A 27,358-nucleotide genomic window follows, 5' to 3' on the forward strand; every position below is an offset into this window, starting at 1 on the left:
TACTTATTTTAAAAATATTTTTAATAAAAATGGAAATAACAATTATAATAACTCATGTAAAGTAGTGCTTAAAATTAACCCTATTTAGCGTGCTTTACTTGATTCTCTGCCAATGCTGCACAGGATTTACTTCAGAAGCAGCAATACAGATACTGCATCACTAAACCATCTTATATTTGAATTAGAAATAGCATTTGTATTTCATATCTGAGGATGTAAACCACCAAGAGGTATTTGATGCAGTCATTTCTGGTTTACCAGAAAGATGAGCACACACAAGGAAAATCTACGTGCCAGCTTCCATTTCAAACAAGCAATGCTGTTGCTTATCAGCAAGAGCTTGTCTGATTGAAAGGCTTTTGAAATTTGCTTTGAAGAAAAACTCTTGGAACACGCAGGTCTTCTTTCCTATTGACAGTTTCTCGTCGCACGTATTCATTGACCACTTGCTCGTATCCCTCAGCCTTGAAAAGCTCAGACAAGAACTCTGGAAAAGGATTTAAAAAAATAATATGAAATATTATGTTTAAGCTATTTTTAACATACGAGTCAGCATTTATATAAGCATATGTTCTTATGTGTTACAGAATGAAAATCAGACAGGCCTTCAGACTTCAAGCCGGTCTATGCAGGCAGACTGCTGAGTAAAAATCAGTACAGATCTCCTTTAGAAATATCAACCCAAGCAAAAGAACTTGCAAAAGTGTTGGTAGTGCAGGTTTGTAACAACCTAAAGCACATGAAGCCATATGCACTGGCTGTAAACAGGTTGCTCATGTAAAGTGGAGGACCCACATCGATGAAATATATGCAAACAGCACTTAATTGTGGATCTATTCAAATCTCATTGTGAGGCAATTGTACATATTCCATAATACAAAATTACAACCATGCTTTCCTCTACAAACATAATAATATTTCAAAGAGTGGAAGAATGGAATTGTTTTTTCCATGGAAGAAGTTCAGTGTTATCTGAGACAAGGCACATTAATAAATAGGCATTATTCAAATCCTCCCAGGCAGCAATCACTTGGTGTACGTACCAGTGCAGTGCTAAACAAATGAAAAACAGCATGGCTTGCAAACTGTTCAGAAATGATGGGAGTCATGCTTCCAGTAACAAAAGGATTCTCAAGCATTAAGCAATATTTATATGAAAATTAGTGAGATGAAGGAGATCATAATGATTAAAAATGGGAGCAGGGGTAGTCCACGAGACAATCACAGACCAGCCCAAAGCAAAACAATTGCATGAGCAATGTAAGAGAAATTCTCTCTTTCCTCCTTCCTTCTTCTTTCTTCTCCCTACCTCAGTTCTTTCCCCAAAGCAAGCATGCAAGGAATTTCTCATTCAGAAACAATTCTAACACTACAAAATGTGATTTAAAATTCCATAGCTAGGCCAGTCTCATTCCCTTTAGCATCAATTCTCTTTGTAAAAGCTAACTGTTTAAACAGAACTAAAAATCACTTAATGGTTCTAGAAATGCTTCAATGAAGCTGTTGCATAGCCAGCATTATCTTGGATTTCATCATTGTCCTATAGAGAATAGAGAGAGCTCGGATAAGGTTAATGGGTTTTATATATCAGGAGCAATTAGGTAACACTTTGTGTCATAAAATATGAAGAATATTTACTTCACTCCAAATCGGTCTATTCAGTGCCTAGATTTTACTTTAGGCGAAGAACAAAGAGCCCCACAGAAATAAACACATAGCTCTTACTACATACACAATGTCCTATAATTGATGGGGGAAGTCACTGAAGTTAGCATGAGGAATTGGGAGTTAGAAGGCGAGCTATAAGCCCAACTCATTGTGAGACTTTATGCAAATTCCTTCATGTCTCTGTGCTTCAAATTCCCCACCAGCAAACTGCAATAATTCCCTTCCTTTCTAAATCATTATGAGCTCTGAAAGAAAACCTGTTTAAATACTGTATCACATGGAAATGGTTTTGTGTATCTACACTAAAAAACCCAAACAACAAACCAAAAGAAAATAAAAGACAGAGCGACCCCAGCTAGTCAGTGCTATCTCAGCAGGGTTTGTGCACTAGCTTCTCAGTGCTGTAGTCATGGTTCTGCTTTAGAAGTCACCGATTTCTTCAGTAGATCTCATGTTACACACAACAAAACCAATGCTAAGATAATTATTTAGTTGCTTCTTGAAGATGTTCAGTTCTGCTACTGAACACTGGTCTTCTTCCCTTTGGTAACAAATCCGACTGAAATTCTGCAGAGTCAGAAACTGCTTCTCTTGGCACATTATAGCACATACACAAAGCTTTAATGCCTTAAAGCACACACAAAAAGCTTGTTAAGCAAGGAACTGCTCCAAAAAGTCCTGCCAGTCTAGATAACCTCTTCCTCCCCAGAAGGATGGCAAATGAAATACACCACGATTTAACAGTTCATCTGGGTAAACAAAACTGCCAAGGACATGTTGGCAACTCCCTGAAGCGGGTTTAAACAGAAGATTCACAGAAAACAAAGCACTCTACAGCATCTCTTACCTTCAGTAAAAAAAAAAGACCTTGTCCCATCTTGTCTAACATAAAAATTGTCTCCAAGCTTGCTGCCAGATTTAAACCTGAGCATTGCATGATCGTATAGTCCATAGTCTCTGAACAACACACACTTGCCTGGCTTTAATACCTGTAACATAATACATACGTGCTTTAATAAGATTTTATATATATATATACTTGTATATACAGACACAAACACATAAAACTAAGAAGGTATCCTAACACATTCAATACAAGAAGTTATATATATATTCAATTCATTCCCTCTGCAACATAGAAGTTGCATATATACTGGATTGTCCGCTCTTAAACACGTTTCCTCATGAACAGTAGACTACAAATAGCTTAAGATATCTGTTCAGGTGCTGATCAGCTGAATAAGCTTTTTGCTCTAAACACAGGCAAAATATCTTTGTTATGTTGATGGCACACATTAGGCCAGCCAGAATCCAAACAAATTCACAATACCCAGAGAGGAAAAAGAACCCTTGTAAAACATATTTTAGTCCCATATACAAGGTGAACTAACTAAATACATCCATTGAATATAATATTAAAGATCACCATTACAAGAGGGGTTATTTTCTCAGAAGAAAACTGTACTTTCAAGCTAGAAAGAGGAAAAGTGCTTTAAAAGCTGTAAAATCTGCTGGTTTTACCTTGTAAATGTTCCTCAAGACAAGATGCATTTTGTCAGGATGAACGGCAGAAAGCACAAATATAAGTGTGACAACATCCACAGAATCTGCTGGTATATTTTTTAGGAGGTCATCTTTGGTAAGATCACACTGGAACACTTTACATCTTTCAGTACTGTACAAGGCATTTTTCTAGGGAAGTGAAAAGAGTATAATTTCATGGCAAATGAGCAGCATTTGTTCTTGCAAAAAAACTAAACTTCTCAGTAGACAAGAAAAGAAGAAACTTGTCAGTAGAGCAACACAAAACACGGTGGCAAAAGAACATTCACTTCCAACATGTGACTAACACAATCAGAAATTCCTTGCTGCCTACTACAACAGTGAAACTACAACTAGTAGAATAGTCTGTTCTCAGGAACTTGAGATGGAACACGTGCTAAGGCAACTCAGCAAACGTAACACTTCTGTTTTACTGCTGCTTCTACTCTTTTAACAATACAGAAACATTATTAAACTAATTTTAGTAATACTAAGTGATCAAAGTACAGCTCTTGAGCTACAAGTAGACTGTAAACAGCTCATGTCACATAACCTGCAGCTGGGCTGCTCTAACCCATGATTTTGCTGGTTAAAAGGAAATCTGGTCTTGACAAGAAAGAACTTCAGCAAGAGTTGCAGAGCAGATACCACTAAGTCATCCAAAGCCCAAGGTATATATACTCAGCCCAACCCAATTTTGCAGTGCAGCTGTGGCAGCTCAGGAAGCTGCTCTCCTCTCCTGTTTGCTATGCGTATTTCTTCCCATCCTTCCCATGAGACATGCAGTATATGTCTTGTGGTTCTTAGTCACAAATGTACCACAAGAGAATGATTTCAAGTAACAGATACATTGAAATTTACCTGTGATTACAAACTTAATAAACCAAAGGACTTTTAAAGGTCAAAGTCCCCACCAGTCTTGCTGGGAAACTTAACTTTGGACTGGACTACTACCTACCTATGAATAAGTAGAAACATACCTATTTCTCATCAGCCTTCAAATTTCCTTAACAGTGACTTTCATAGCACCACAATACCAAGGGCAAGCTTCCACCACAATCAAATTTTGCTTGTACTGCACAGTCAGCAAAGACATAGTAGTTTTCCCAAAAACCATAGTCTTTGCAAATCCTTCAAGCAATACACATGCATTACTATAATGCTGCAATTTGCTGCTAAAAAAACAGGTCTTGAGCAAAGATTCAGCTTCTTGCATCTGAGATCCACTGAAATGGATCAGTCTTCATTTTTTTGTACAAGTTATTCTACCCTTTTTACAAAAAGGAAGGCAAGAGAAGTCTGTCATTCCAGGTATGTGCAATTCCAGAAGCTTATAAAGACACTCTAAAGGGAGTTGCAAATACACACCAACCTTCACATACTCAACAGCTCTAGGGGAGAAATCACAGGCATAGGCAAAAATATTCAGATCTTCTTCTAAGAGTGGAAATAAGCAGTTCCCAACCCCACAGCCTGCTTCCAGAATGGTCAGTTTCTGATCTGCAAACTGGGGAGAAATAAATCCAAAGGAAAGCACATCATTTTTGTTTTCCTTATTATAAGGGCAGAGACAATGCTCAATCAGCATTTTACAAGCAATAATCAATTTTAATTACCATTGATTCAGAAACCAAAGTAGGCACCCATTTGATAATCTGACATTGCAAAACAGAAATCTTGATTTCAGCAAAATTACAGATCTTTTTAGAATGTATTAAACGTTTTTCTATAGTCATCTAGCCTTTAAGCAACGAACAGATTGTTGTATCATTTCTGTCTTGCATTTCATTGAGCTATAATGAACATCAGCTATCCCCTTAACTGTGCTTTGTAGCTAGCTTGTAATTCTGGATGCCTGTAGTGTTCTGAAGTGCGCCAACTTGCATCTGTGATGTCACATCAGAGAGAGACAAGTTGTCTATTCAGCACACAACATTCCAGATTTTGTTCTTAGTACCCAGCATGGGTCAATGATAAACTGAAACCAAACTGATGCATCTGATTCTGAGAAGGTATCTTTGATATTAAGAGAAAGCACACAGGGCACTGCAAACTTAACATGTGACAGGCCTTACCCTAATGGCTTTGTTCTAAGTATTATTAAATCATTTGGAAACAATCAATCCCATCTTTAAGGAGGAAGTGTATAGCTCTCACCTCCCGACAGGCTTTTAACTCTTCAAACTCTCTTGTTGTCCAATGTCTGTCTTTGAAGAAGTTGGTGCTGTTTCTTTTGTAAAATAAATCCCAGTTCTTCTGTGCCTCTTTCTCCAGTTTTAGTTGCTTGAACTCGGACACTAAAACCTGATCTTTCGCCAATTTCTCAGCTTCTTCTGGGCTAAGGATTCTTGCACTATGGCTGCTTTTTTGGAAAGCACCATCTTCAGTAGATGTTATTATATTTAAGCAATTGTCTGATGTGTTTTCTTGGAACATCCTAGACTCTTTCACACAAATAGGAATGTCAAACACCCAAGGGTGATTTTCTTTCTTTAGTGTATGTTTCCATCACTTAACTTTGGTAGGATCTAGAAGCAGAAGAAAAGAGAGTAGTAACAGTGTGCACTTGTTACGATTTTACAGTCTATCCTATCTGATGGACTGTAACGTGTCCAGATTTCAATTAATTTCTGAAATCCTCCATCCTCCATCCAAACTAAGAACTGCAGATGACATCCCACTAACGTCAAAGGAAGATACTTAGAAACTGCTGGGCTTCCTCTGCATTCTAGAAAACTACTTAACAAGAGGAAGATGGTGCGGCTCTAAGCTTATTTTCACAAAAACTGACTTTGAAAGGAAAGCAAGGGCTTTGCTTCTTGTTAACCCCAGTTAGAACATCTCATAAAAAGAGTAACAGGTAACACTGCAAGTCCCATTACAGTTATGAAACCAACTGTATTCATGTTAGCATCTCTTTGTCCTGCTCTCACCTCTGTGAGAAAACACTGGTGACAACATTGGCCTTATAAATCACTTATAAATCACGTCACTTGAACAAGAGAGCAAATCCACTGCCTCCTCCTGCGGATCCACACTGGTTTTAACAACCACATCTGGGTTTATTTTCAGAAGTTAACAAAAATGGAGCAATGGAGAGTTCTACATAGGCTGGGAAAGGACCCAAATTTTATCTTTGATGTTAAACTAGTGCTGACCCCTGCCTTGCCACAAACATGAGGGTCCTGGATTGGTACATGTGAATTGAATACTGCATTGCCCAGTAACTCCCAAGGAACCCAAGCAGCCAACACTTGCTACTCGCCTATGTCAGTGCCCAGGACCGGGCACTGGTGTCATTTTGCCAAAATGGAAATGAGAAAAAAAACCCAATACCCTATAATGCAATAAATAAATAAAATCTTACATGATACAAACATAAAAGTGTGCAAAGGAAATAAAGAACTGTCAACATTTGGTGCAGCTTCACTGGAGTGGGCACCCTCATTTTCCTTCAAAAACAACAGGAAAAGGTTGCAGAGAAAAGGTTCCCCTGAAAGAAAGCCTCCTCAAGAAGGGCATATCTCCCAAATAACACTTTAATCAGCAAAACGTCCGCTATAGGTCTGGCATGGTCAATGTTTGTATCTCTCCATAGGACAAGCTTGGAGAGAAAAACAATCCAAGCTCTTTTCAAGCTCAGAAAACGCTGAGGTAGGAAGTTAGCAGGATGATAAACACATTTTCAACAGCCTATGCTTAGGCTAAAGGGCGTTCTCAAGGTGTTTAACGCAGCCCGGAGAACGCAAACGAACAATAGCCCCGCTGCCGGGGAAGGCCGCCGGTTTCCAGGCAACACCTAGGAAACAACGGTACCGCGTCCGAACCCTCATTCCGGAGGAACACCCCGTCAGGGAAGGACCCCCAACACAGCGCTGCGCTACCCTACCCTATCCTACCCTCCCTCCCGAGGGCGTGGAGCCCCGGGCTCCCACCTCTCCTCTCAGGAACACCCCTGCAGGGCCTGCGTCCCCTCCGCGGGGACAGCGGCTCTTCTCGGCCCAAGGGACCCCGTCGGCCCAGCGTCCCGCCTCGCCTCACCTCGCTGTATCCGCCGCCGCCGCCAGCCCCGGAGCAGTTTCCCGGCTGCACTCGGCTCCCGGAAGGGCACCGGGCGGCAGCGCACGGAGAAGAGGAAGGGACCGGCTGGGCAAGAAGGGGACGGAACTGGGGCCATGAACGGCTCGGCGAACTCGCTGCTGGACAAAGAGGAGCACCCTCTGCTTCTGGGCGAGAGCTTCCAGCGGCGGCCCAAGGCCTTCTTCCACACCATCCGCTGTGAGCACCACCCCGTCTGCCTCCCTCCTCCCGCTCCCCGCCACCCGTCCCTCTGCTGCCTCCCCCGTGCCCCGCCGCGCGGTCCCTCCTGCCGGTAAACGCCCGCTCCTCGCACCCCTTCCCACCGGGCGGCCCCGCAGCACCTGCCCGGCGCCCCGCCATCCTCTCCAAGGTTTTCCCCCCACCGTCCTGCCGCTGCTGCTTACTGGTTAAGGGCCGTCCCCTCCCCGCCAGCCTGCGTGGGCCTCCGCTCCTCCGCAACGAAGAGGGTCGCTTCCCGAGCGCTGCCACCACAGGGCTTGGTCCCCACTCAGCGGCCGCCTTCCCCCTTCCCTCCCCGCGGCTGTGTCCCTGCAGCGGTGTCCGAGCCCCGAGCTCCGCAGCCTGAGCGGAGATGGGGAAGGTGGATGTCGGGGGGCGGGAGCGAGGCAGGCCAGGGCCGGCGGACAGCTCCCCAAGTTGTTCTGAGGGGTATGTGAATCGCTTGGGAGCATAAAGCGAGTTCCTCGGTGAGGGAATATGAAGGGAAATGGCTTGCCATTTTCTTTATGATTATTTTAAATGGTAGCTGCAGGACAAATGGACAGCAGCTAAAACACCCACGGTCTGATTTTTAGCTGGCTGTTTGGTGATGAGGCAACATGTATCCCAGCAGCCCTGTCCCTGGCTGCCCCAGCTCCAGCAGCTGCAATGAGGAAAGCAAGCAGAAGTCCCTCAGACACATACAGCACTGCCCAATAAGTGTCAGATAAATCCTGAGGTGGAGTCTTGAGCAATTATGAAGTTTCTGAATAATTGGATGAATATGTGGGGTTTTTTAAGGATACGGGATATTATTCCGTGTTCTATTTAGCACTGGGTGGGTTTAATTTCTCAATAGAAAATAATTCGGAAGAGCAGCTCACTCTCTGTCCTTGAATTCTTTGGGAAGAAATTGCTTTTTCTTCCTCCAAATGAATCCAGGATTTAAAATGAGTGGTAAATCGCCAACAGTAAGTGAACTTGTATTGCAGTAGCTTGTATTAAGGTGGGGAATTTATACAGTTAACAGTAGGATATTTTGCTTTATGATGCGTAATCCTAGGCCCAGTCTCATGGCCCATGTTCATATACTACAACTAAGGATTTGGGTGATGTTAGTCACCTGAAAGCGACTTGAAAGAGCAGCTTTCTAGATTGAGCTGTTACTCAAGCAGATGGGCAGTGATTGAGGCAGAGCTATTTTGTTCAATAGTAAATTAATTCTCGTGGGTTAGCACTTAAATTTTGTGTGTTTCACCCCTCTGATTATACATAACTCCACAATGCTGAAGAATACCATACCAGTGTTTGGTACATGGAACTGTTTGTACATAACACTGAACAGTATTATCCAGCGCTAACATGCTAGCACATCTCCGTTTATAAATCTTAACCAAACTATGCAATGAATGAAGTTGTCTGATAGTTTATGAATAGAACCCAAGACATATCTAGATGGAAATACACTGGATTTCTAGAATGGAAAGTGCTTCGATAATTAGTTTCTTAAGGGGTTGCAAAGCCAACGCTCTTCTGACTACAACTGGAAGAATGCGGTTTCATTTCATAAGACCTTTCTGTGTGCTGTGTTTTCACTCCATGACTTTCAAGTGAGATCTCTTCATTTCCTGGTTATAAGTTTGTTTTTTCCAGCAGTTAATCTGAACTGATTGATCTGGGATTTGAGCATTATATTGTTCCCGTAATCTTTTCCACGCAAACTACAGTAAGAGGATTTTCTTAGGCTAAATTTGTTTTGGCTTTCTTAAAACACTTCAGTCCCTAATGTTTATGAAATGCTGAAAAACTGGATTATCCCTGTAAAACACATCTTAAAAACATTTGACTTCGGGAAGAAGAGCTGTGGGTACGTTTGGAGGGACACTGGATCCAGGAAGATGAGCCAAGAGCATACATCTAGTGTGCTAACCAAAAAAAAATGGTTTGTTAAGTGTTTATTTAACTATATTTTGCTGATATCACTATCAGACTTCTTTCTTAAGTTGCTGATTGCGTTGTTGAAACTCTTGATCTCTTTATGGTAAAGAGGCTAGATCTTGTGCAGCTGGTTTGTTTTATTTGGCAAGCTTGCACATAAAGTAGGTGGGAAACAATAGCTAGAAATAGATGGCTTAGATGGAAATTAAGTGAAGTATGATTTGGTCTGGCAGTCAAGGCATGAGGGTTAAGTCAAGTGTGCCTGATTCTGTTTGTAGTGCTGTCAAACTAAAACGCAATTAGATGTTAACATCCTCCTAATGAGAATTTATTGCAGGATGGGGTTTGGTGGTTGGTTTTGGGTTGAGGTTTTTAGGTTTGTTGATTGGTTTTAGTTTCCTTTTTGTTTGGGTTTTTTTTTCTGCAAATGTGCTTTTCATAGTGGAATTATTTTTTACATTTGTTCTGAGACATTAATTCCTTAACTAATGCAGTAATTAAAAGCCTTGATTGTGAATATAATTGCATCTCCTTATATCCCTATCCAGAGATGCTAGAATTGGATGGAAACTGATTTTAAAAACAAACAAAGCAAGCCAGCTTATATCTGTCTGATCTTATTTTACTTTGTCTAAACCGTCTCAGAGTATTACAGGTTCTGATAGGGGGTTTGGAGGGGTTTTTTTATGGCTCATCAGCACAACAGAGTAGCGAGCAGAAAATGCTTTTAGGTTAAAATGTTCTTAGTTCAAATAAACACACTAAACAGAGTGCCTTGTTTGGGAAACAAAGCATTTTGCATTTAAAATGCAACAAAAATAGTTAAAACCAGGGTTTGTGTAAAGCCAGTAGTGTCTCACCTTAGTCATGCTTTCTGTCTGTAGTGGCTTTGGACTAGCATGGAGCCTGCTGAAGTGAGATCAGCACCTTTTTTTTTCCCCTCATAAGTGAGAAATGAGGTCTCCTCTAGCCTTGAGGAGGTAGTGTGGAGGCAAGATAGCTGTTAAATAGACAGAAATATCAAGAAGACTTAATTAGTTGGTATGACTAAGTTAGTCCTCAGGCTTGGAATTGGCAAGAGCCATGCAGAGCCCTCAGTCGTGAAGCTGATACTCTTGAGATAGGTGGTACAGTTTTACACTCGCCTGCAAAATTGTGTCACTCAAAGCCTGGGGCTTGGAGAAGTCTGCTTTTGGGCTTCTAACACAAGGTCTAGAACCTTATTTCCATTTTAAAGAGTTCAGAGTCTGGTATTGCCATATGACTGGGGCACAGAGCCACACACATTGTACTGGTGTGTTATTCCACCCCTGCTGTAAACGCTAGCATGTATTTTATCATTCCCTATAATCCCAGTAATGTGCAGTAACTCCTTGCAGGGCAGGATGACACTTCTGAAGACTCTAAGAAATGTAATTGCAATTGTTTTCCTCTTCAGATGATTTTAAGCCAGCATCGATTGATACGTCTTGTGAGGGGGACCTCCAAGTGGGCAAAGGAGATGATGTAACAATCACTCTGCCGCATATTCCAGTAAGTGTGTTATATGTCTTTGCTTACTCTCCAACAAATTTGCATTGTACCTATAGTCTAATATAAATGCTACTTTCACTTTCATTTTTGTTAATAGAAATGGGTTCAGTAATTGAGCAGCCAGACTTGTACTGTGTTACCCTAGGAAAGGAATGTACAATTGAATCGTAAAGGGTTATATTTGTAAGGTTGTAGTCTATTCTTTACGTTTAATTTCTTCCTTCTTACTCTTCCTTGAGTGACTGTAAGACTTTTATTGTTAGCTGAAGTTCTGTGCCTAGTTTCTAACCATTTTTGGTGCAATGGCTTAGTGAATAAAGGTAGAGTAATTTGGACATCAAGGTTTGATGTTCAGAAGTCACAGGTATGCCTGTAACCATATTTTTCCCATTACTAAACCACAGAATCATAGAATGGTTTGTGTTGGAAAGGACCTTAAGAACATCCACTTCCAACCTCCTGCAGTGGCAGGGACACCTTCCATTAGACCAGGTTGCTCAAAGCCCCCTGTCCAGTCTGGCCTTGAACACTGCCAGGGATGGAGCATTTACCACTTCTTTGGACAACCTGTGCCAGTGTCTTACCACCCTCACAGTAAAGAACTCCTTCCTCACATCCAAACTGCACTTCCTGTGTTTCAGTTTGAACCCATCACCCCTTGTCCTATCACTACAGTCCCTCATGAAGAGTCCCTCTCCAGCATCCTTGTAGCCCCCTTCAGACACTGGAAGCTGCTCTGAGGTCTCCACACAGCTGAACAGCCCCAGTGTTCTCAGCCTGTCTTCATGTGGGAGGTGTTCCAGCCCCTCATCACTCTTGTGGCCTCTTCTGGACTTGCTCCAACAGCTCCATGTCCTTCTTATGTTGAGGACACCAGAGCTGCACACAGTGCTGCAAGTGAGGTCTCACCAGCACAGAGCAGGGAGGCAGGATCCCTTCCTTTGACCTGCTGGTCACACTGCTTTTGAAGCAGCCCAGTATTCGGCTGGCTTTTCGAACATACAAATAGCACAAAAAGTTCCATGCCTTTAGCTTTATGAGTGGAAGCAAGGGGAGGTCAGTTCTGGTAAGTGGCCATGAAGTGGTTTCCCATCCACTTCCTCCTGAAATTACGCCATAAAGATCTGCTGTGCGAGGAGGATTGTCAAATGGCAATAAAACAAGTGATTAAACTGTTTATAGGTGCAGCTGTTTTGTATTGAAGGTTCAGTGGTTTCCTTACCAAAACAAAGTGCTTGCATGCTTGAACTGGATTTTTTTGTTAGCTGGAGTTAATGCTCTGTGTCAAGCCAATAAACCAGAACCCGCAGACATTGATGGGTCTGCTGCTAGCAGGGGGGCACCAGTCAGTTTGGAAGCTGTGTGTTAGATCCTTTTGGTATTGTTTAGTCTAGCATGTTGGTGGGTTTATTTGGTAGGTGATTGTACCGTGACAGCTCTCACTGAATGAGGCTTCAGCCTGCTTTCCACCACTCCTGTTTTTATATGTTTTTGATCATTTCTGAGTGCTGCAGGAAGTCACAGACTGGTTTTTGTCTATAAAAATGATGAGCATGGCAGTGCTATTTGAGAGCAGGTAACAATACGATAAATAGCAGAGGCATTCACCTTGGACTGATTTGGAACAGTGGTGTTCATTCATTTTTTGTGTTGAACAACATCGCTTGTAATGTCCCTTTCAGAATCTCTGTACTTTTGAGTTTAATTTCATTGTCTTCCCATGAGTATGAGCAGCTTATTGAATGCTTTGGAGGCTTAGGCAGCTAACTGCAGTGAATGCAGTCACTCTGTGTATTGTTCCAAGGAAAGTGATGCCTGTGTTCTGGACAGAAAGCTGGAAAATACTAAGCATACTGGAAAAGAGTGAGAATCATTTTGAGATCATTTAATCTTGACAAGATTTACTGAATTTCTTGGATTCTGCTTTTGGTTCTCAGTTGTCCAACAACTGGATAGCATTCAGATTCTAAGTTGTTTTTTTACATTGCCTGGTCCCTGAGGATATCCCCAAGAATTTGTTCAGTGGAGGTATTTTGGTGTCCCTTTTTGCTTGGATAAATTGAAATACATGTGGATTTAATGGCTTTAGTGTTTGATAAACAGTTTTGGTTGGGGAAGTGAAGGATTCCTGTTTATTTAAAAAACCCTAAGCTTCAAGCATGAAAACAAATTGATTAAATGTCACCTGTTTCACCTACCACCTTATTCTCTCCTGTAATCAGCAGAATCTGTAAGCCAGTGTTATTTAGCTGCTAACATAAAACCTAAGCATTTAATTTTATGTTGAAGGATGAAACTTAATTTGCTTAAGCAGGGTTTCGTTTCTGCTTATTTCTTTAGGCAGAATCATTCTTTGCTGAGGTAGGAGGCTTTTGGGTAGCAGAATGATAGCAGCAGATTTTGATCAATTTTCCTTAAATTTGTGCATTATACATCTCCTGATTCAGTTGTCAACAGCAAGCAGGATTTGACTTTCAGTTTGCTTTTTTATTCTCAGAAATGTTGCTTTCTTCTCTTAAATGCAGGAATGCCAAAAATGTAACGTGACTTTGAAGACATGACTTTCTTGAGACATATTTTCTGAATCATATCTCTATCTCTTACTGTATCTGTGTTGGGAATTCAGATTTTTTTCACTCTTACGGTTCTAAACCCATTTTAAATTCAAACATAATGCTATTTTTAGCAGCATGAAGAAAAGGAATTGCATTCTGAGTGGTTAAAATATGATTAGTCATTTTTGCTACTCAGAAAAAATCCGTGAAAGAGTACGTTTTTAACTTTTCTCCTCAATTTTGGTTGCTTTCCTACAGCATATGCAAATGTGCACATGAAGAAACATTTTTTTTCTAAATTCCTTTTCTACAGTAGCTATACATTACAGAGAAGTCTGGGCAAGTTTCACAACAGAGAACATATTTCTCTATATCCCCTTTGAGTAATATATGTCCTTTTCTGACACAGTAATATGTGTGTCCATGCTGCTGTGCGCAGATAGACCATGGATTCTATGCCTGTAACCCTGGAACCAGTTGTATGAGCCAGCCTGTGCATGGATGCAGTACAGCTGAGCATCATCTCAGCAGTATCAGTTAACCAGTGTCCACCACCATGAGTTTATTGCTTCTCAGTCTAAGCCATTAGACTTTTATGGCTCTGTGCAGCATTGTGTGGACTTGGGAACTTTCTGGAAGGTGTGAAAATACCCCATTTGGTTTTGAGAAGACATTTCAGCATAACTGCATGGCATCTACATGGTAATCTGACTTTGAAGAAGGCAGCTGTTTTTACATAGTGACAGTTGCTTGTAATCCACTATGATAACACTGCCTTTTTTTAAAACACAAAGCAGTTTAAATTCGTTTTCAATTGACCACATATATTTCTTTAGGAAGCAGTTCTGCTACACGAATAATTAAAGCTTTATTTCTTACCCAAACCCAAGATTTCCAGAGCAGAAATGTCAAGATTATTTATGACACTTCTCAGGGCCAGCTATGCAAATTCGGTGATCATTTTGGGAATGATAACTGTAAATAATGGCAACCATGAAGAACATGTTGTGTCACTGCAGAGACACTTAAAATGATGAAAGGCATCCTTTTGCTATAAGGAAACATCTCATCTACTGCATATAACTATTTTTCCCATTTCATGAATGAGCATTTTCTGTAGGAACTAAGTGCTTAACCTCTTGGTCAGAACAACACATATAATCACTAAGATAAATGAATATAAACTTTTGGGTAGAGGAATATAACCAAACAAATGTGTGCTCTTTCTTTGATACCAGAGTTCAACTCCACCGATGACTGTGTTTAGAGGAAATAAAAGGCCATATCAGAAGGACTGTGTGCTTATTATCAACCACGACTCTGGGGAATACGTGCTGGAAAAGCTTAATAGCAGCATTCAAGTCAAGAAAACAAGGTAAACCCAGGGACAGGGCTCTTGATAAGATTAATTTTTGCTGAAGTTTCTTTTTCAGACTGTCTTTTGCAGCAGAACTCCATTTTCTTTTGTTTTGTAGTGAAATTTAATTACTAAACCTTACAGGCTTTACATGTCAATTTATCTTGCCTAAAAATGTGAATAGGAGTGTAAATTCATGAGTAAAGAATCTGTAAATTCTCCAGTGCTGAAAGGACATGATTATAGCTTGCAATCAAACACTTCCCATGATTTGAAGCTTTGGAAGCTGGCTGAAGGATGGGATGTGTTTCGGGAATCTCTAGTTAGCTGGAAAAGACAATAGAAATATTAGGCTGTCAGACAGATTGCTGAACTTTCCAGGTTTGTTCCCTACAGCTTCCTGTGGGAGCCATGATTTTCAATAATACACTCTTAGGGAAGATGAAACACTCATCTCTGTTTTGGATCAGTGATATAATGTGAACACAATCTAAAGCCTCCAACTGGAGAGGGGGAAAGAAGATGGAGGGGAGGGGATAGCTCCTGTAGAAATAATACTAATGAGATTTTGCCTACAAGAATTGCTAAGGCCAGAAATCTGCTCTGGCCCAATGTTCTTTCTTCTCTGTGCAAACACTATGAAGTGTGTAGTTGAAACATTTTTCCTAGTCTTGCTGCTCGGCAAGTACCTGAAGTCTCTGGATGATGTTCTTTCAGTGTCACTGGACCACAGGCTACTGAAATGTAAAGGGAAAGCAATTATTCAATTGTCTCATGAAGAAAAGCTCTCAAATAATTCTACAAGTTTTGCATTTTAAAAAGCCCTCGTCTTTATTGCAGTGTAAAACCTTTAGCTGCTAAAACTACTAGAAATGCAAGTTGAAGCTCATTAGCAATTGGCTGAAAGTTAGCCAAGAGCACCTTGATTTCGAGGTAAATGGACTGCAGCACTCCTGAATCAGTGATGTGAAAACTGATCCATGTGGCATTCGTCTTGTCCAGTGGATATGAGCACATCATCGATGAGATGCGAATTCCCAGTTTAAGTTCTGCTGGACTTTGTCCAGGTGAAGCTTAAGTCAGAATGGTGCAGAGAAGTGCAGGAGGGCTGAGGCTCAGTGGAGTGTTTGGATCCCCTGAGTTTTGGCTCTGGTGAGGTGAAAATATTTCCACTTTTCTCAAGGAGAGGCAAGTTGGTGAATAATTGGGGATCCCTGTCTTGAGGAGGAGTTCTTTGCAAAGTCATTCACTTCTCAGATCAGAAGTGTCTTTTTTGTCACGGCTACTTTGATCTTTAACGACCTGGTGACACTCTGTGGGAGCAGAGTTTTTAGTGTCAACATCCTGATGACATTAATGGGGGAGTAATTGCACTTCTTCTACATAAAAGCTTTTGTAGTTCCAAGAGCATAATTAATACCGGAAACAATCTTTTTCTTTTACCTTTCATTCGATGCAATGAGTGTAATCCCAAATCCTCACTTTTATTGTAAATGTGGTATCTAATAGCTGCATTTCGGTGATGAATGAAAAAGTGCTTCTTTGCTTAATTTTGAGGTTTCATCTACAATTCAATGAAGCACAGAGATACCTGAGATAGTGCTAAATGTGCTAGTTCAGATACCAGAAGCAGTTTAGGTGAAATCCCAGAAGTTCCACGTGGCCTAGTTCAACTTGTTTCTCAGTAGGATTAGTGTAAAGGCACAAAAGTGGCACACTGCTGAGCTGGAACCCTCCTAGAACCAAAACTAAGTTTTAATATCCACATAAGCTGCTTCTGTACTACACTACATAAAGCCATGCCCCAAAAGCCTTTGGTGTTATGTGATAAACTACACCACACGCCTTAATCTCAATATGGTTTACTATAGAAGGATCTGAATAAGTAGGTTTTGTTCTGTTCTGTGCTGGTTTTCTGCCAAGGATATTGGCTGTCCAACAGTATCAATCACATCACTGATTCAGTAGGAGGAAGAGACACTTGATTTGAAATGAACAGCTAGGCATAGTGTTATTGTGGAGACTATTTCCCACTAAGGAACAGCTTAAACTATTTTTAAGTGATAATAGCAAATGAATGAAAACCAGGAATTAAATGCTTACATGCTGTATTTAGCAGTAAGAGCGAGCGTTCTAGTCAGATTGACCTCTAAGAGAGTTCAGTCTGAGATGATTTAATTGCAAGTAAGAAAATTGTTTCTTTTGCTGCGATTTTAAGCAGGGATTTTGCTATGAGTGGATCTATTTCATGATGTACTTACTTTAAATTACTATGATTATTTATTCTTTTTTAAGAAATACAAATACTAATAGCTAAATTACTAGATAAAGATTACTAGATAAAACAAAAATACTAATTTACTAGATCATCTTTAAGGTCCCTTCCAACTCCAACCATTCTATGAGCCTGTGAAATTAAAGTCTTCATTGTTCTTAGAGCAGCAAATTTGGCACTGCTGAACCACATCTGGATTTGAAAATTCATTCTGTAAGAGCTGCAGTGTAGCTGTATATGCTTATTTGTCACTGAAAGCAAGTGTTGCATACAGAAAGCTGTAATTCACTGTTTATTTTTGCAAAACAGATTTGTGAATTAATTCAAGGATACTGAAAAAGCCGAATATAGTCACACAGTACCATTGAATGTCTCCGGTTGTTTTTTCAGAGTGGAAGGTAGCAGCAAGATCCAAGCCCGAATAGAGCAACAATCTGCCCGAGCATCTCAGCTTCCTTCACAGTTCAGAGCCCTGGCCAAGCCAGCAGTTGGACCTAAAACTTCTCCTTTGAAAGATAATCCCTCACCTGAGCCTCAGCTGGATGACATTAAGAGAGGTAGAGGAGGGTTTGTAGTTTCCTGAGTTTTGGTTGGTTTTGTTTTTCTTCTTTATAATAAAAACTGTAACTGTGCAATTTATAAAAACATTAGAACGTTCAGGAATTAGAAGATGTTATTTGACAGCTGGTTTGTCATCTTTATATCTCATTTTAAGGCATCTTAGTGAATTATTTGTACTATTCTGCCAGCACAGATATTTATACTGCAGTCTTCTCTGGCATGAGAGAACTTCCTCTTTCTGGATAATTTTCTCTCTTCTGGGCTATTCCTCTCTTCTTAAAAGAAGACAATATAAGCCTAAATTCAGAAACATGTAGCTAAGTGCTAGACAAGTTGAATGGGTGTCTTAGGCAACAACAACAACTAAAGCCCAAGACCTAGCTATGCATTCAAGTAACATGGATGAAAGTTATTCCTACACTGAGTAAGTTTGGAGCCATTTGTCAGTGGGATGGAAGAGCTGGGTAGCTGTGTTCCCATCACAAGACCTGCAGCTTGTGGCATGCCAAGTAATGCTAATAGGGGAGGGATGAGAGAGTGAAGAACCCTGCAGCTTCTCGTTTACCACAGCCCCTCACTCCTCTGCAGCTTTGATCACATCTGCCATATAGTTGTTCTACTTCTGCTAAGGTACCTTGAAGAGATGACTGGCTCAACTCGGTCTCATGCCCCAGCAACACTTTGTCTCAGTGTTTTGCTGTGAGCCAGGCCCACTTTCTTTGTCCATGTCCTTCCTTTCATACTGGTGTGATACTTGATTTTGCTGTGAATTACACAGTCAGAATGAGGGAGAGGTTAAATTTCAATTTGTATTTGGTTCTTGGTTTGATGGGTTTTTTCTGGGTCTCTCTTTCTTTCTCTTTTTCCCTCTGTCCCATATAGCTATTTTTTTGCTCTAGACTTAGCCTATGTTAATTGCCCAGACTGTGTTAATTACTTAACAGGGTATTTTTTTCAATTCATGGTAATCACTATGTGACATTTTTACTCTAAGCTATCTGTGTGTCTGCATAAGTGCTGACTGATCTCAGTCTTTCACAGCAGTAGTATTATCAATACCTGGACGCTGGTCAGCAGACAGAATCAACATCTGAGAGTGTTAGCTACAGTTCCCTTAGTTGCATTGCCATTTTTATTTTCTGTGCAATAGGTAAGGAGGAAGATAACACATTTGTCTGGTGTCACATCTGTTCTACAATGACCATTTTCTAGTGGTCTGAAGGGAAAAAAAAAGGGGGGGAAATAAACCCCACAGAAACATTTCTGGTTTGGGGGACTGTAAATTCAGTGCTTAAAAGCCTGAACAGATCTTGTTTACCTAAATGCAGCTGTAGTTGGTAGGGATTATGCCCTAGCACTGTGTTTGTCTCTCAAGGACATCTCAATCAAACTTTTTGCACCTCAGTGTAAAATACTGCATGTTCTAGCTGCCATCTCCACGTGCACAAAGTGCCAGGATTAAGCTGATTTCTCTCCACTTTGCATACCATTATTAACAGTAAGCTTTCTGCTACAGGCATCCAACCTTATCCTCCCTAAAGCTGAATGACTTTATTTCCAAAAGTCCTTGGTGTTCTTGCAGCCCAAGGTTAGAGCTGTAGTTAAAAATTTGGCAGAGCCTGTCGGAATAGAGAACCTATTATTGGTTCTTAAGTAGTAAGAACACTTAGAAATGATTATGGAAATAAATTAGGGCATTTGATACTGGATATATACAGAAGACATTCCTGTTGAGAAAGGCTGTTCTGTTTGTGTAATGATTTCTGACCTTGAAGATTTTACTCTAAAAACCTCATTGAGTGCCAGTATAAAACAGTAAGCCCTTTTGTTTCCTTCAAAGAAAGCCTGCAGTTGTAACATGAAATGTGCAAAAACTAAGGTTCCCCTAACAGTGTCAGTCTAAGAAAGATCTAGGAAAAGCCTGACTCTTGTTGTTCAGCTTAGCACATACATACACATACAAACACACAACTGTTTTAATTGGAGGCACTGCAAGGAAATGCTTAGCCAGGGCTTCAGTTACCTATAACTGCTCTAAGTATAACAGGCAAATAGGAGAAAGCAAAATCAGTCAGTTTTAAAACAGATGTAGTTCTTCTGTAGAGCTTTGGTGTCGTCATTGGCGTACCCACCATCTTTAAGAGTGACACAAGAGGGTTTTGAACAGACTTCCTTAGTGATCCTGCTGGAGTTCTGCCTAGCAGATATTTAGCGATGCAGCAGTCACCATAACATTGGTGAAAATCATGACTTTTTCTCATCTACAAGGACAACATACTTGGTATTCTGGGCTCAAGGAATTAAGAGACAAGAGAGACCTGAGGGGAAGCTGACAGCCTGTAAGGCAAAAGCTGTCTTGAAGATGGTCTTGGACCAAGTTTCCACCTTCCCAGTCCTTGAAGTTTGTGACACTGGTGCTGTTTTGCTATTCCTGCCTGTATTCAGCATAGTGAACCTTACCACTTCTTCCAAAGCACTCTCCCTTTCTCTCCTCATAACCAAACCTCTTTCATGGGCTCTTAGTTTTCTGCAGAAAACCCTCACTTTTCAATCTGACAGTAGTCTCTAGCTCTGTTTAAAATTAGCCAGGCTAATCTTCCTTTCGCATTCATCAGACCATCACTTTCTTCCTTCAGTTATCTTTTTGCCTACTGTATCGAGTTCGAACTCCTTGTTTAGATTTTTTTCCCTAGTTCTCTGGAGTGCATTTCTTGTTCCATCTGTTCACTTTCACCACCAATGGCTCTTAGATTGCTTCACCTTCTTCACACTATTTTATATGCTGCTTTCTGGGCTGCTATGTTCTCAGCCCATGTGCCAAAGCCCCTCCATTTCAGCCATAGACTGACTCTATAAGCATTACTTCTCACACATTTGTCCTTTATTAGACTTGATTACCGAATCTTTCTGCAATAGGAGCTGTGGTCTATATGTAATAGTACTTGCTATAATCCAGGATATTTATAATAATGTATTATTAACATCATTGTAACTTACAGCTAACAACTCCATCACTAGAAACGTGGAAATTTTATGTCATTAAGCTAGGAAAAATAATTTTAAATCTGCACATTTTGAAGTGAAAGAACCCTTATTCCAGTTTACCTTTTTAGCTTTCCCCTGTGAATTTCTTAGCCTTGAACACTGGGAACATTTGAATTTGAAGTCCTCGATATGGGTAGGCTGAGAACAGTGACTTACAAGTGCTCATTTGCCTCTCAAGGAGTCAAGGCATGAAATGGATTTTTAAAGCCTGCAGTGCAATGTTGGGAGGGAATAAGGGAAAAAGACATGACAGTTCAAAGTAATATCTTCTGCTGGCCTAATCATATATCCTTCCTTCCTCTTCCAGTGGTCTCTTAACTATATCTTCACAATGAAAGAATAAGTTTAACATGGCATACTAGTAAAGTACAGAGAGTACAGACAGTCTAGCCAGGGATCTAGATTTAGGAAGAAATTTGGAGGAGCAACCCCACTATCCTTAATACCCAGCTGGAGCTAGTCATATGGTTGTTCCCTTTCAATATGCCTTCCTTGCCTCTGCTTCAGTATAACTGCAGCATTTGAAACTGAGCTCTGAACTTTGAAACTGAAAAATAGTGGGTTTAAAACTGGCAAAAGGAAACTTAATTTCTCAAACCAATGCTTGCTGAGCTAGAGAAAATCTCTGCAGCAGATAATGTGGAGGCTGAAAACTTAGCTGTTACTCTATAGTGTTAAGCAGCTCAAGGAAAATGTGCCTTATTAAAAAAGGAAAGAGTTCTACTTGCTCAAACTTATTCCTACAGGGGCAGGAGATAAGAAGCATTAAAACTGTGCCATTTTTACATAAAAGAAAGACTCATTTTATGGGATCTGGCTATGTCATACACAAGAAAGATGTCCCAGAGAAGCTGGGGTTCATCTTGCTTTGAGACACATCTGACCTAAAGTGAATTACTGCTGGCATTTGTCAGGTAGAGATGATAATATCTCATCTTTCTCTTCTTTCATTCTTGTCCCTTGAGCCTGTGACTTCTCCAAGACAAGTGCTGAATTTTAACTCTGTGGGTGTAGAACTACTAGCACAACAAAAGCCTATATTTTGAGGGTTTCACATCCTATGCTTAACATACGTGTTCTCTAATGGAAACCTACCTAGGTGAACTGAGTCATTAGATGCTTGACTTCAGGTGGGCACACAAGTGTTTAGGCCACTTAAAATTATTACAGAATTTAACAATACAGTGTGATTTGGGGTGACTTACCTTAATAGCTGTTTAGTAAGCGGATGTTCAGCCAAAACTGGCTATTTCTGATGCAGCTGTCACAGTAATGTCATGGTATTCCAGTGTTTCTTTGCACTGGAAACTGTGAAGTGGGGTGTGTCTGACTTGACTGCCTTCCCAGTTTCAGAGTAGTCTCTGTATTTCCCTGACTACTTGTAAGCTCTCTAGCAGGTTAAGGTATTATTGCCACTCCCTAACATGGGAATATTCTCATCTGCCCCACTGCAAAGTTATCTGATGTCATCCATCTGCTTCTGAAGTTTGTTTAAAATGAGCCGTGTGACTTTGTGCTGGAGCAGTTTCATGCATCTCTGAAGTCAGGAAAGTGTTGTGATCATGTGCCTGTGTCCATCCTTACCAGATCTTTGTGTTTTCCAAAAGCTTGAGTGTCACTGATAGCTAACAATTAGATTATTCCACTTTTAAATGCTTTTTAAAAACGGGCTGGCTGTTGGCCTGTAAAACTCAATCAAAAAAAGTACTTACTATGTATGTAGAGCATATAATCCATCAAAAAAAAAATTTAAGCAGGAGGTGCTTTCAGGAATGTAAAGTATATAAATAATAACAGTGGAAGTGAAGGTTTTTTGATCCTGACCTGTGCTGTTGCTTCTTTAAATTCAGCTACAACTAAGTAAAAGAGTTTTGGGGAATTCCGTTTTTCCTTCCTCCTGTTCATGTGAGGTATTTTGATGGGATAGATTACACTTGACAAAACTATTACATTTGCCAGAATTCTGTGGGGCCCTGTTTATGGTTTCAACCAGATGAATGTTGCTTTATTTCAGAGCTGAGGGCAGAAGTTGAAATTATTGAGCAGATGAGCAGCAGCAGTGGAAGCAGCTCATCGGATTCAGAAAGCTCATCTGGGAGTGAAGATGAAAGCTCCAGCAGTGAGGGGGAAGAGCCAACACGTGTTTCCCCTTCCCAGCCACCACACCAGCAATATAACAACAGGAATGCTATTGCTAATGGCACCAGCAGGTCACAAGGAAACAATCAGCTCATGAACACACTCAGTAAGTAAAGGCTTGTGTCTTATTACTGTGGGAAGCTGCTTGAGAGCACTCATTTTCTTAGCACGTTAGGCTAACTCCATAAAGTGCAGTTTGCCAAATAGGAATCCCAGGGAGTTGTGCTGGCTGAAATATGCGGGCAGCTTTACTGGATGGAGAGGCAAGACCTGTCTGAAGGTGTGGAGATGGCTTCAGTTTGGTCTCAAGTCTGTGGGCGTCAGTGCAATGGCCCCCATTGACCACGCTGAGCCTTGATTCAGGCATCCAGGAGGAATGAGTGGGAGGATCTGGCACACCAGAGAATGGGAATTACTTTAATGTGAAACCACAGATTAGACATAAATAGTGCAGTTGGCACAAATGTCAGTTACAGGTCTGTAAAGAATCATGAATGACACAAGGCTGTCCTGTGGCACAGTCTCTGTGGTCTTCATTATTAGCTGCATTGCTTTGCCCGAGTGGTTACTTTATTCTGCCTGTGTCGAGCTGACATATTTTCATACCACCTTTGAAGGGAAATTTCAAGTGACATGTGTTTGGTTAAAATATTACATCTGTGCTGTTTGCAAGCATTGAATCACTACAAACTCACCTCCACCCTTTAAAACGTGTAAAAAACATTTTTAAGACACAGTTTTGTTCCCTGAGACTCTCTCAGGGGAGGTGGTGTGCCTCTCTATTGCTCTTTCCTTATGCTGGATCAGGTAGATTTTAATGTAGTGGAGTTAAAATACTGTATTTACAAGGAACGAGAACTTAACTATCATAAATAGCTCTGAATTCCTCCTGAGGCATATTTGCATACGTCTCTTGGCACCCATACATAAGAAACTGGTGGAGCTTAAGTACGGATAAATGTAGGGTTTCCAGCTTCAAGAAGACAAGTATATTATACAGACAATACTGCAGAGGCCTTCTGGAAAACTGGAGAGGCCTGTTGGTCTTCCTGTCAGTAATGAATATCTAAGTGAAATCCAAAGTTCAACAAAGTCATAAAGACACTCCCATTTCTCTGCTTCTGATTGTGAGCTGCCTCTTCCCTGCTTCTCCTGGGCCATGACAACAATACTGCAGAGGTTATTGAATGTCAGGAAGCCTCTGACTCCAGGAGAGTTTGGGAGCTGGACAAAACAAGGGTTTTGCTCCTTTTTTTCAGGCAATGATACTTGTCTTTAGATTTCAGATCCTTTTGCCAAGGAGTAATATGTCCTTGAGCATTCAAATCACTGGTGACCACCATCTACATGCGTAGATGGAACCGAAGTTTGTGTTTAATAAAAGAGAGGAGGAGATGAAGAAATACAGGGCATAACCATTGCATAGCTGCTTAGCAGCTGTTTGGGGCAGGGCGATGAGAGAATGCTGGAAGAGCTAGGTGTAGTTACCAGAACGCAAGCATGATTCTGCCTCCTTTTATCCCCTCTGCCTCATCAAATCACAAGCGTTCTGCAAAACAAGGTCTGAGGCTGTAGGTTTGGTCCATATCCTGGCTGCCTTTTGTCTGAGCTCTGCTTGCACTTTGGAGGGGGGCCCTCCCCATCACCGCTTTAACATTCCTTTTGGTTTATTGACATGGGGGCGCCTTGCCTTGGCTACCTAAATGGTCTTAAAACAAATATCTGTTTTAAAAGGGCTGAGAAAGCCAGGGAATTCCCCAATGCCTTGTCCCAGCAATTCCATATACAGGAGTTTGTCTGGTGGAGGTTGTGGAATGCATATGGAATAGCATGGGGAGTACTGTTCTACCAGAGAGCAGCTTTGGTGGCTGTGGAGCTAAGGACACTCCATCTGGCCTGGATCCCACCCTGTATTAGCCCCACGAAGCTCTTAATGTTCTTGGGCATGGGGTTCCATTAAATGACAGATGATGTTTGTGTTCATGTATCATATTATTTCAGTCTTCCCGTGTAAATGTGAGCGTTCTTTGGTTTGATTGCCATGAAATGTGAATTAACACCTATTAACTTGTTGTGTTCTGTTGGGGTTTGTTTTCCATAGGAAATGACTTGCAGTTGAGTGAGTCCGGGAGCGACAGTGATGACTAGAGGCTGAGCTTCTGCTGCTTCTGTTACATATACATGAAGAACTAATTTACCTTGAATTGACGTTTGCCTATGAAGAAGAGCTGACACAGATATAGTTCCAGAGATGTGTGGAATTTTAATAGAAGAAATGCATAGCCCTGCAAAATAGCAGATGTCAAGGGCTGGTTTACTTTATGAATTAAATATATATTTTATGTAGACTCTTATTATTTTGAAGCTTTAAATAGATATATACAGTGAGCAAGCAAATATATGTTCCTGTATTCCTGTCCATCATCTGTCAGTTTAATGTGTAATTATATTATGTCCTCCAAAAATATCTTGTTTGTAGAAGATATTCAGCCCATCACTATTTTGGGGGGGGGACTTTTGTACATAGGATGAGCATGAGCCAACAATGAGCTTAAAAAAACATGCAGGAGCTAATGTGTGCACTGAAACGGGACTGTCATAAATTAAGTTTCAATACCAAGTTGATTGGTTTGGAACTTTTCTAATGTTGTTTTTTTAATTATTATTGTTGTTATTATTATTGCTATTTATGGTTGATTTAAGAGACTTACTTTGAAACAGCTGGAAAATAGGAATCATAAAACCATGGTCGTCACAAACCTTGCTGCACCAGTGCCTTATAAGCAGTTTTTCGTAATAGCACTTTGATTCCTGCCACCTTTCCTATAGGAAGCAATACTGAAACTTCCTCAGATTGCTTTTGCAAACAAGAGCCGTACTGCACATACAGCCAGCCGTACTCTGAGGGCAGTTAACTCTAGCAAGATAAAGGATACACATCCATCACCTGAACGCTTCCAAATCAGAACTGGATCAGCATTTTCTCTTGCAACTCAAGTGTCTCATTTAACTCTGACATTCAGACCTAGTCTTCCGAAATAACTTAGGAGCCCAATTACCTGTGAAATTGCAGTGTTACACATACAAGATGTTGGACTTACTGAAATTGTAAGACCAGAGCCGCCTTTGCAGTTCCTGGGGAACGCAGAAAGAAGAGATGACTACACACTTAACTGTGAAACAGCGGAAGGCTCTCTCCAACCACAGTTGTCCAGGCAGACTTTAGTCTGTCTTGTTTGTTGGACAGGATCTCTGTGCTTGGCAGGAGAACACAGGACATTAAATATTTACCTAGGATGAAATTCACCCCTGTTTAAGGGGGTTTAAAAGGTGCTCAGTTGGATTATCATTAACTTGGTTTTGCTCATATGGAAAATGAGTGCCACAAGCAGCCTCTTAGAGCTTGAACACCAGGCTGACTTTTTGTAACTAAAACTAAACTGGCATAGGACAAGCGGCACCGCAGTTGTGGTGTGATCCAGGGGAATGGGAAGCTGAATTGGATGCCTCTCCGTTCTTCCGTGTCTTTGCACTGCTTTTGTCTGTTCATTTGTGTTTAACTCTGGTTTGTTTACTAAGCTCTTTGCTTTTTTGGTTTTGTTTTTAAGGTGTTGAAGAGCAAGGGGACATTTGAAAGGAGATGTTATTAAATGGTTTATTTTTTTGCATTAGATACATATTTAGGCATATTTTTGCATTATTGTACATACATTTTAAAATACCTGGGGTTTTTTAAAGTGTTTTGTGACGTGGGCACATGTTTTAACAGACAATTAATTAGACTTGATGTAAAGCCATAATTGCTTTCCTGGGTTTTTTTGTTGGTCCTGCTCTGACAATAAAAGTGCTCTGGTTTAACAAGGTGGTACCAACTTGGGATTTTGTGCAGGTTGTTGGAAGTCTAATTAATGCTAATGCTGCTTCTGACTTTTCCCCAGCTTAAGATCTGAATATGCAGGGAGACATTTCTCTGATGCCGTTTCGCCGTTACTGGAGCTTATTCCTGAGGTCTGTTGACATTATTTGCACTTAAATGGAAAAGCAGCAATGCAGCGTTTTCATTGCTTCTCACTCACTGGCTGCTCATAAACTCTAAAATCCAGGACATGTCATAGGAAGTTTGCTATTTATGTGTGAATAAAATCTGTGGCACTTAAGAGGAGAAGACAACACCAGGCTCCATTGATTTGAATAGCCAATTTAATTATGGTTTAGATCAGCAAGAGGGGAAAGCTTCATTCAGATAATCAATTTCTGCCCTGCTTTGTATTTGTACTCTAGGTCGTGTTTCCCTGCTAGCCCTCCCTAAAGGATTTCTTCTCCTCCCTGTTTGTTGGCAACCAAATCAACGTATTTTTCACACAGCTCCACCACTTTTAAACCACATTTGGGCATCCTTGGCATCCTTTGGAGATACCTCATACCAACGGTGAACACCCTGTTGTT

The 27,358-nt window shown here is 40.8% G+C and overlaps 2 protein-coding genes across 4 annotated transcripts; one reads left to right on the forward strand and one right to left on the reverse strand.

The window, feature by feature from the left end:
* On the reverse strand, positions 1 to 7,776 carry METTL6 (methyltransferase 6, tRNA N3-cytidine). 3 transcript variants are annotated; one of them, XM_061373161.1, is made up of 6 exons: positions 7,695 to 7,776; positions 5,368 to 5,738; positions 4,583 to 4,717; positions 3,190 to 3,360; positions 2,516 to 2,657; positions 1 to 487 (listed from the first exon to the last, which is right to left on the reverse strand). In XM_061373161.1, the coding sequence occupies exons 2-6, from the start codon at positions 5,644 to 5,646 to the stop codon at positions 330 to 332; spliced, it is 885 nt and encodes a 294-aa protein (XP_061229145.1). In that variant the 5' UTR covers positions 5,647 to 5,738; positions 7,695 to 7,776; the 3' UTR covers positions 1 to 329. The 3 variants fall into 3 exon arrangements, with proteins under 3 accessions (XP_061229145.1, XP_061229146.1, XP_061229144.1); XM_061373162.1 differs by lacking the exon at positions 7,695 to 7,776 and adding an exon at positions 7,632 to 7,655; XM_061373160.1 differs by lacking the exon at positions 7,695 to 7,776 and adding an exon at positions 7,252 to 7,366.
* Positions 7,357 to 26,773, forward strand: EAF1 (ELL associated factor 1). Its single transcript, XM_061373164.1, has 6 exons — positions 7,357 to 7,488; positions 10,886 to 10,980; positions 14,774 to 14,910; positions 17,558 to 17,724; positions 22,788 to 23,018; positions 25,014 to 26,773. The coding sequence occupies exons 1-6, from the start codon at positions 7,386 to 7,388 to the stop codon at positions 25,058 to 25,060; spliced, it is 780 nt and encodes a 259-aa protein (XP_061229148.1). The 5' UTR covers positions 7,357 to 7,385; the 3' UTR covers positions 25,061 to 26,773.
* Positions 26,774 to 27,358: the final 585 nt, after the last annotated feature.

This window comes from Neopsephotus bourkii, unplaced genomic scaffold (assembly GCF_033783945.1).
Source record: "Neopsephotus bourkii isolate Nb327-2 ecotype Australia unplaced genomic scaffold, CSIRO-AGI_Nbou_v1 NB_1629, whole genome shotgun sequence".
NCBI classification, from domain to species: Eukaryota; Metazoa; Chordata; class Aves; order Psittaciformes; family Psittacidae; genus Neopsephotus; species Neopsephotus bourkii.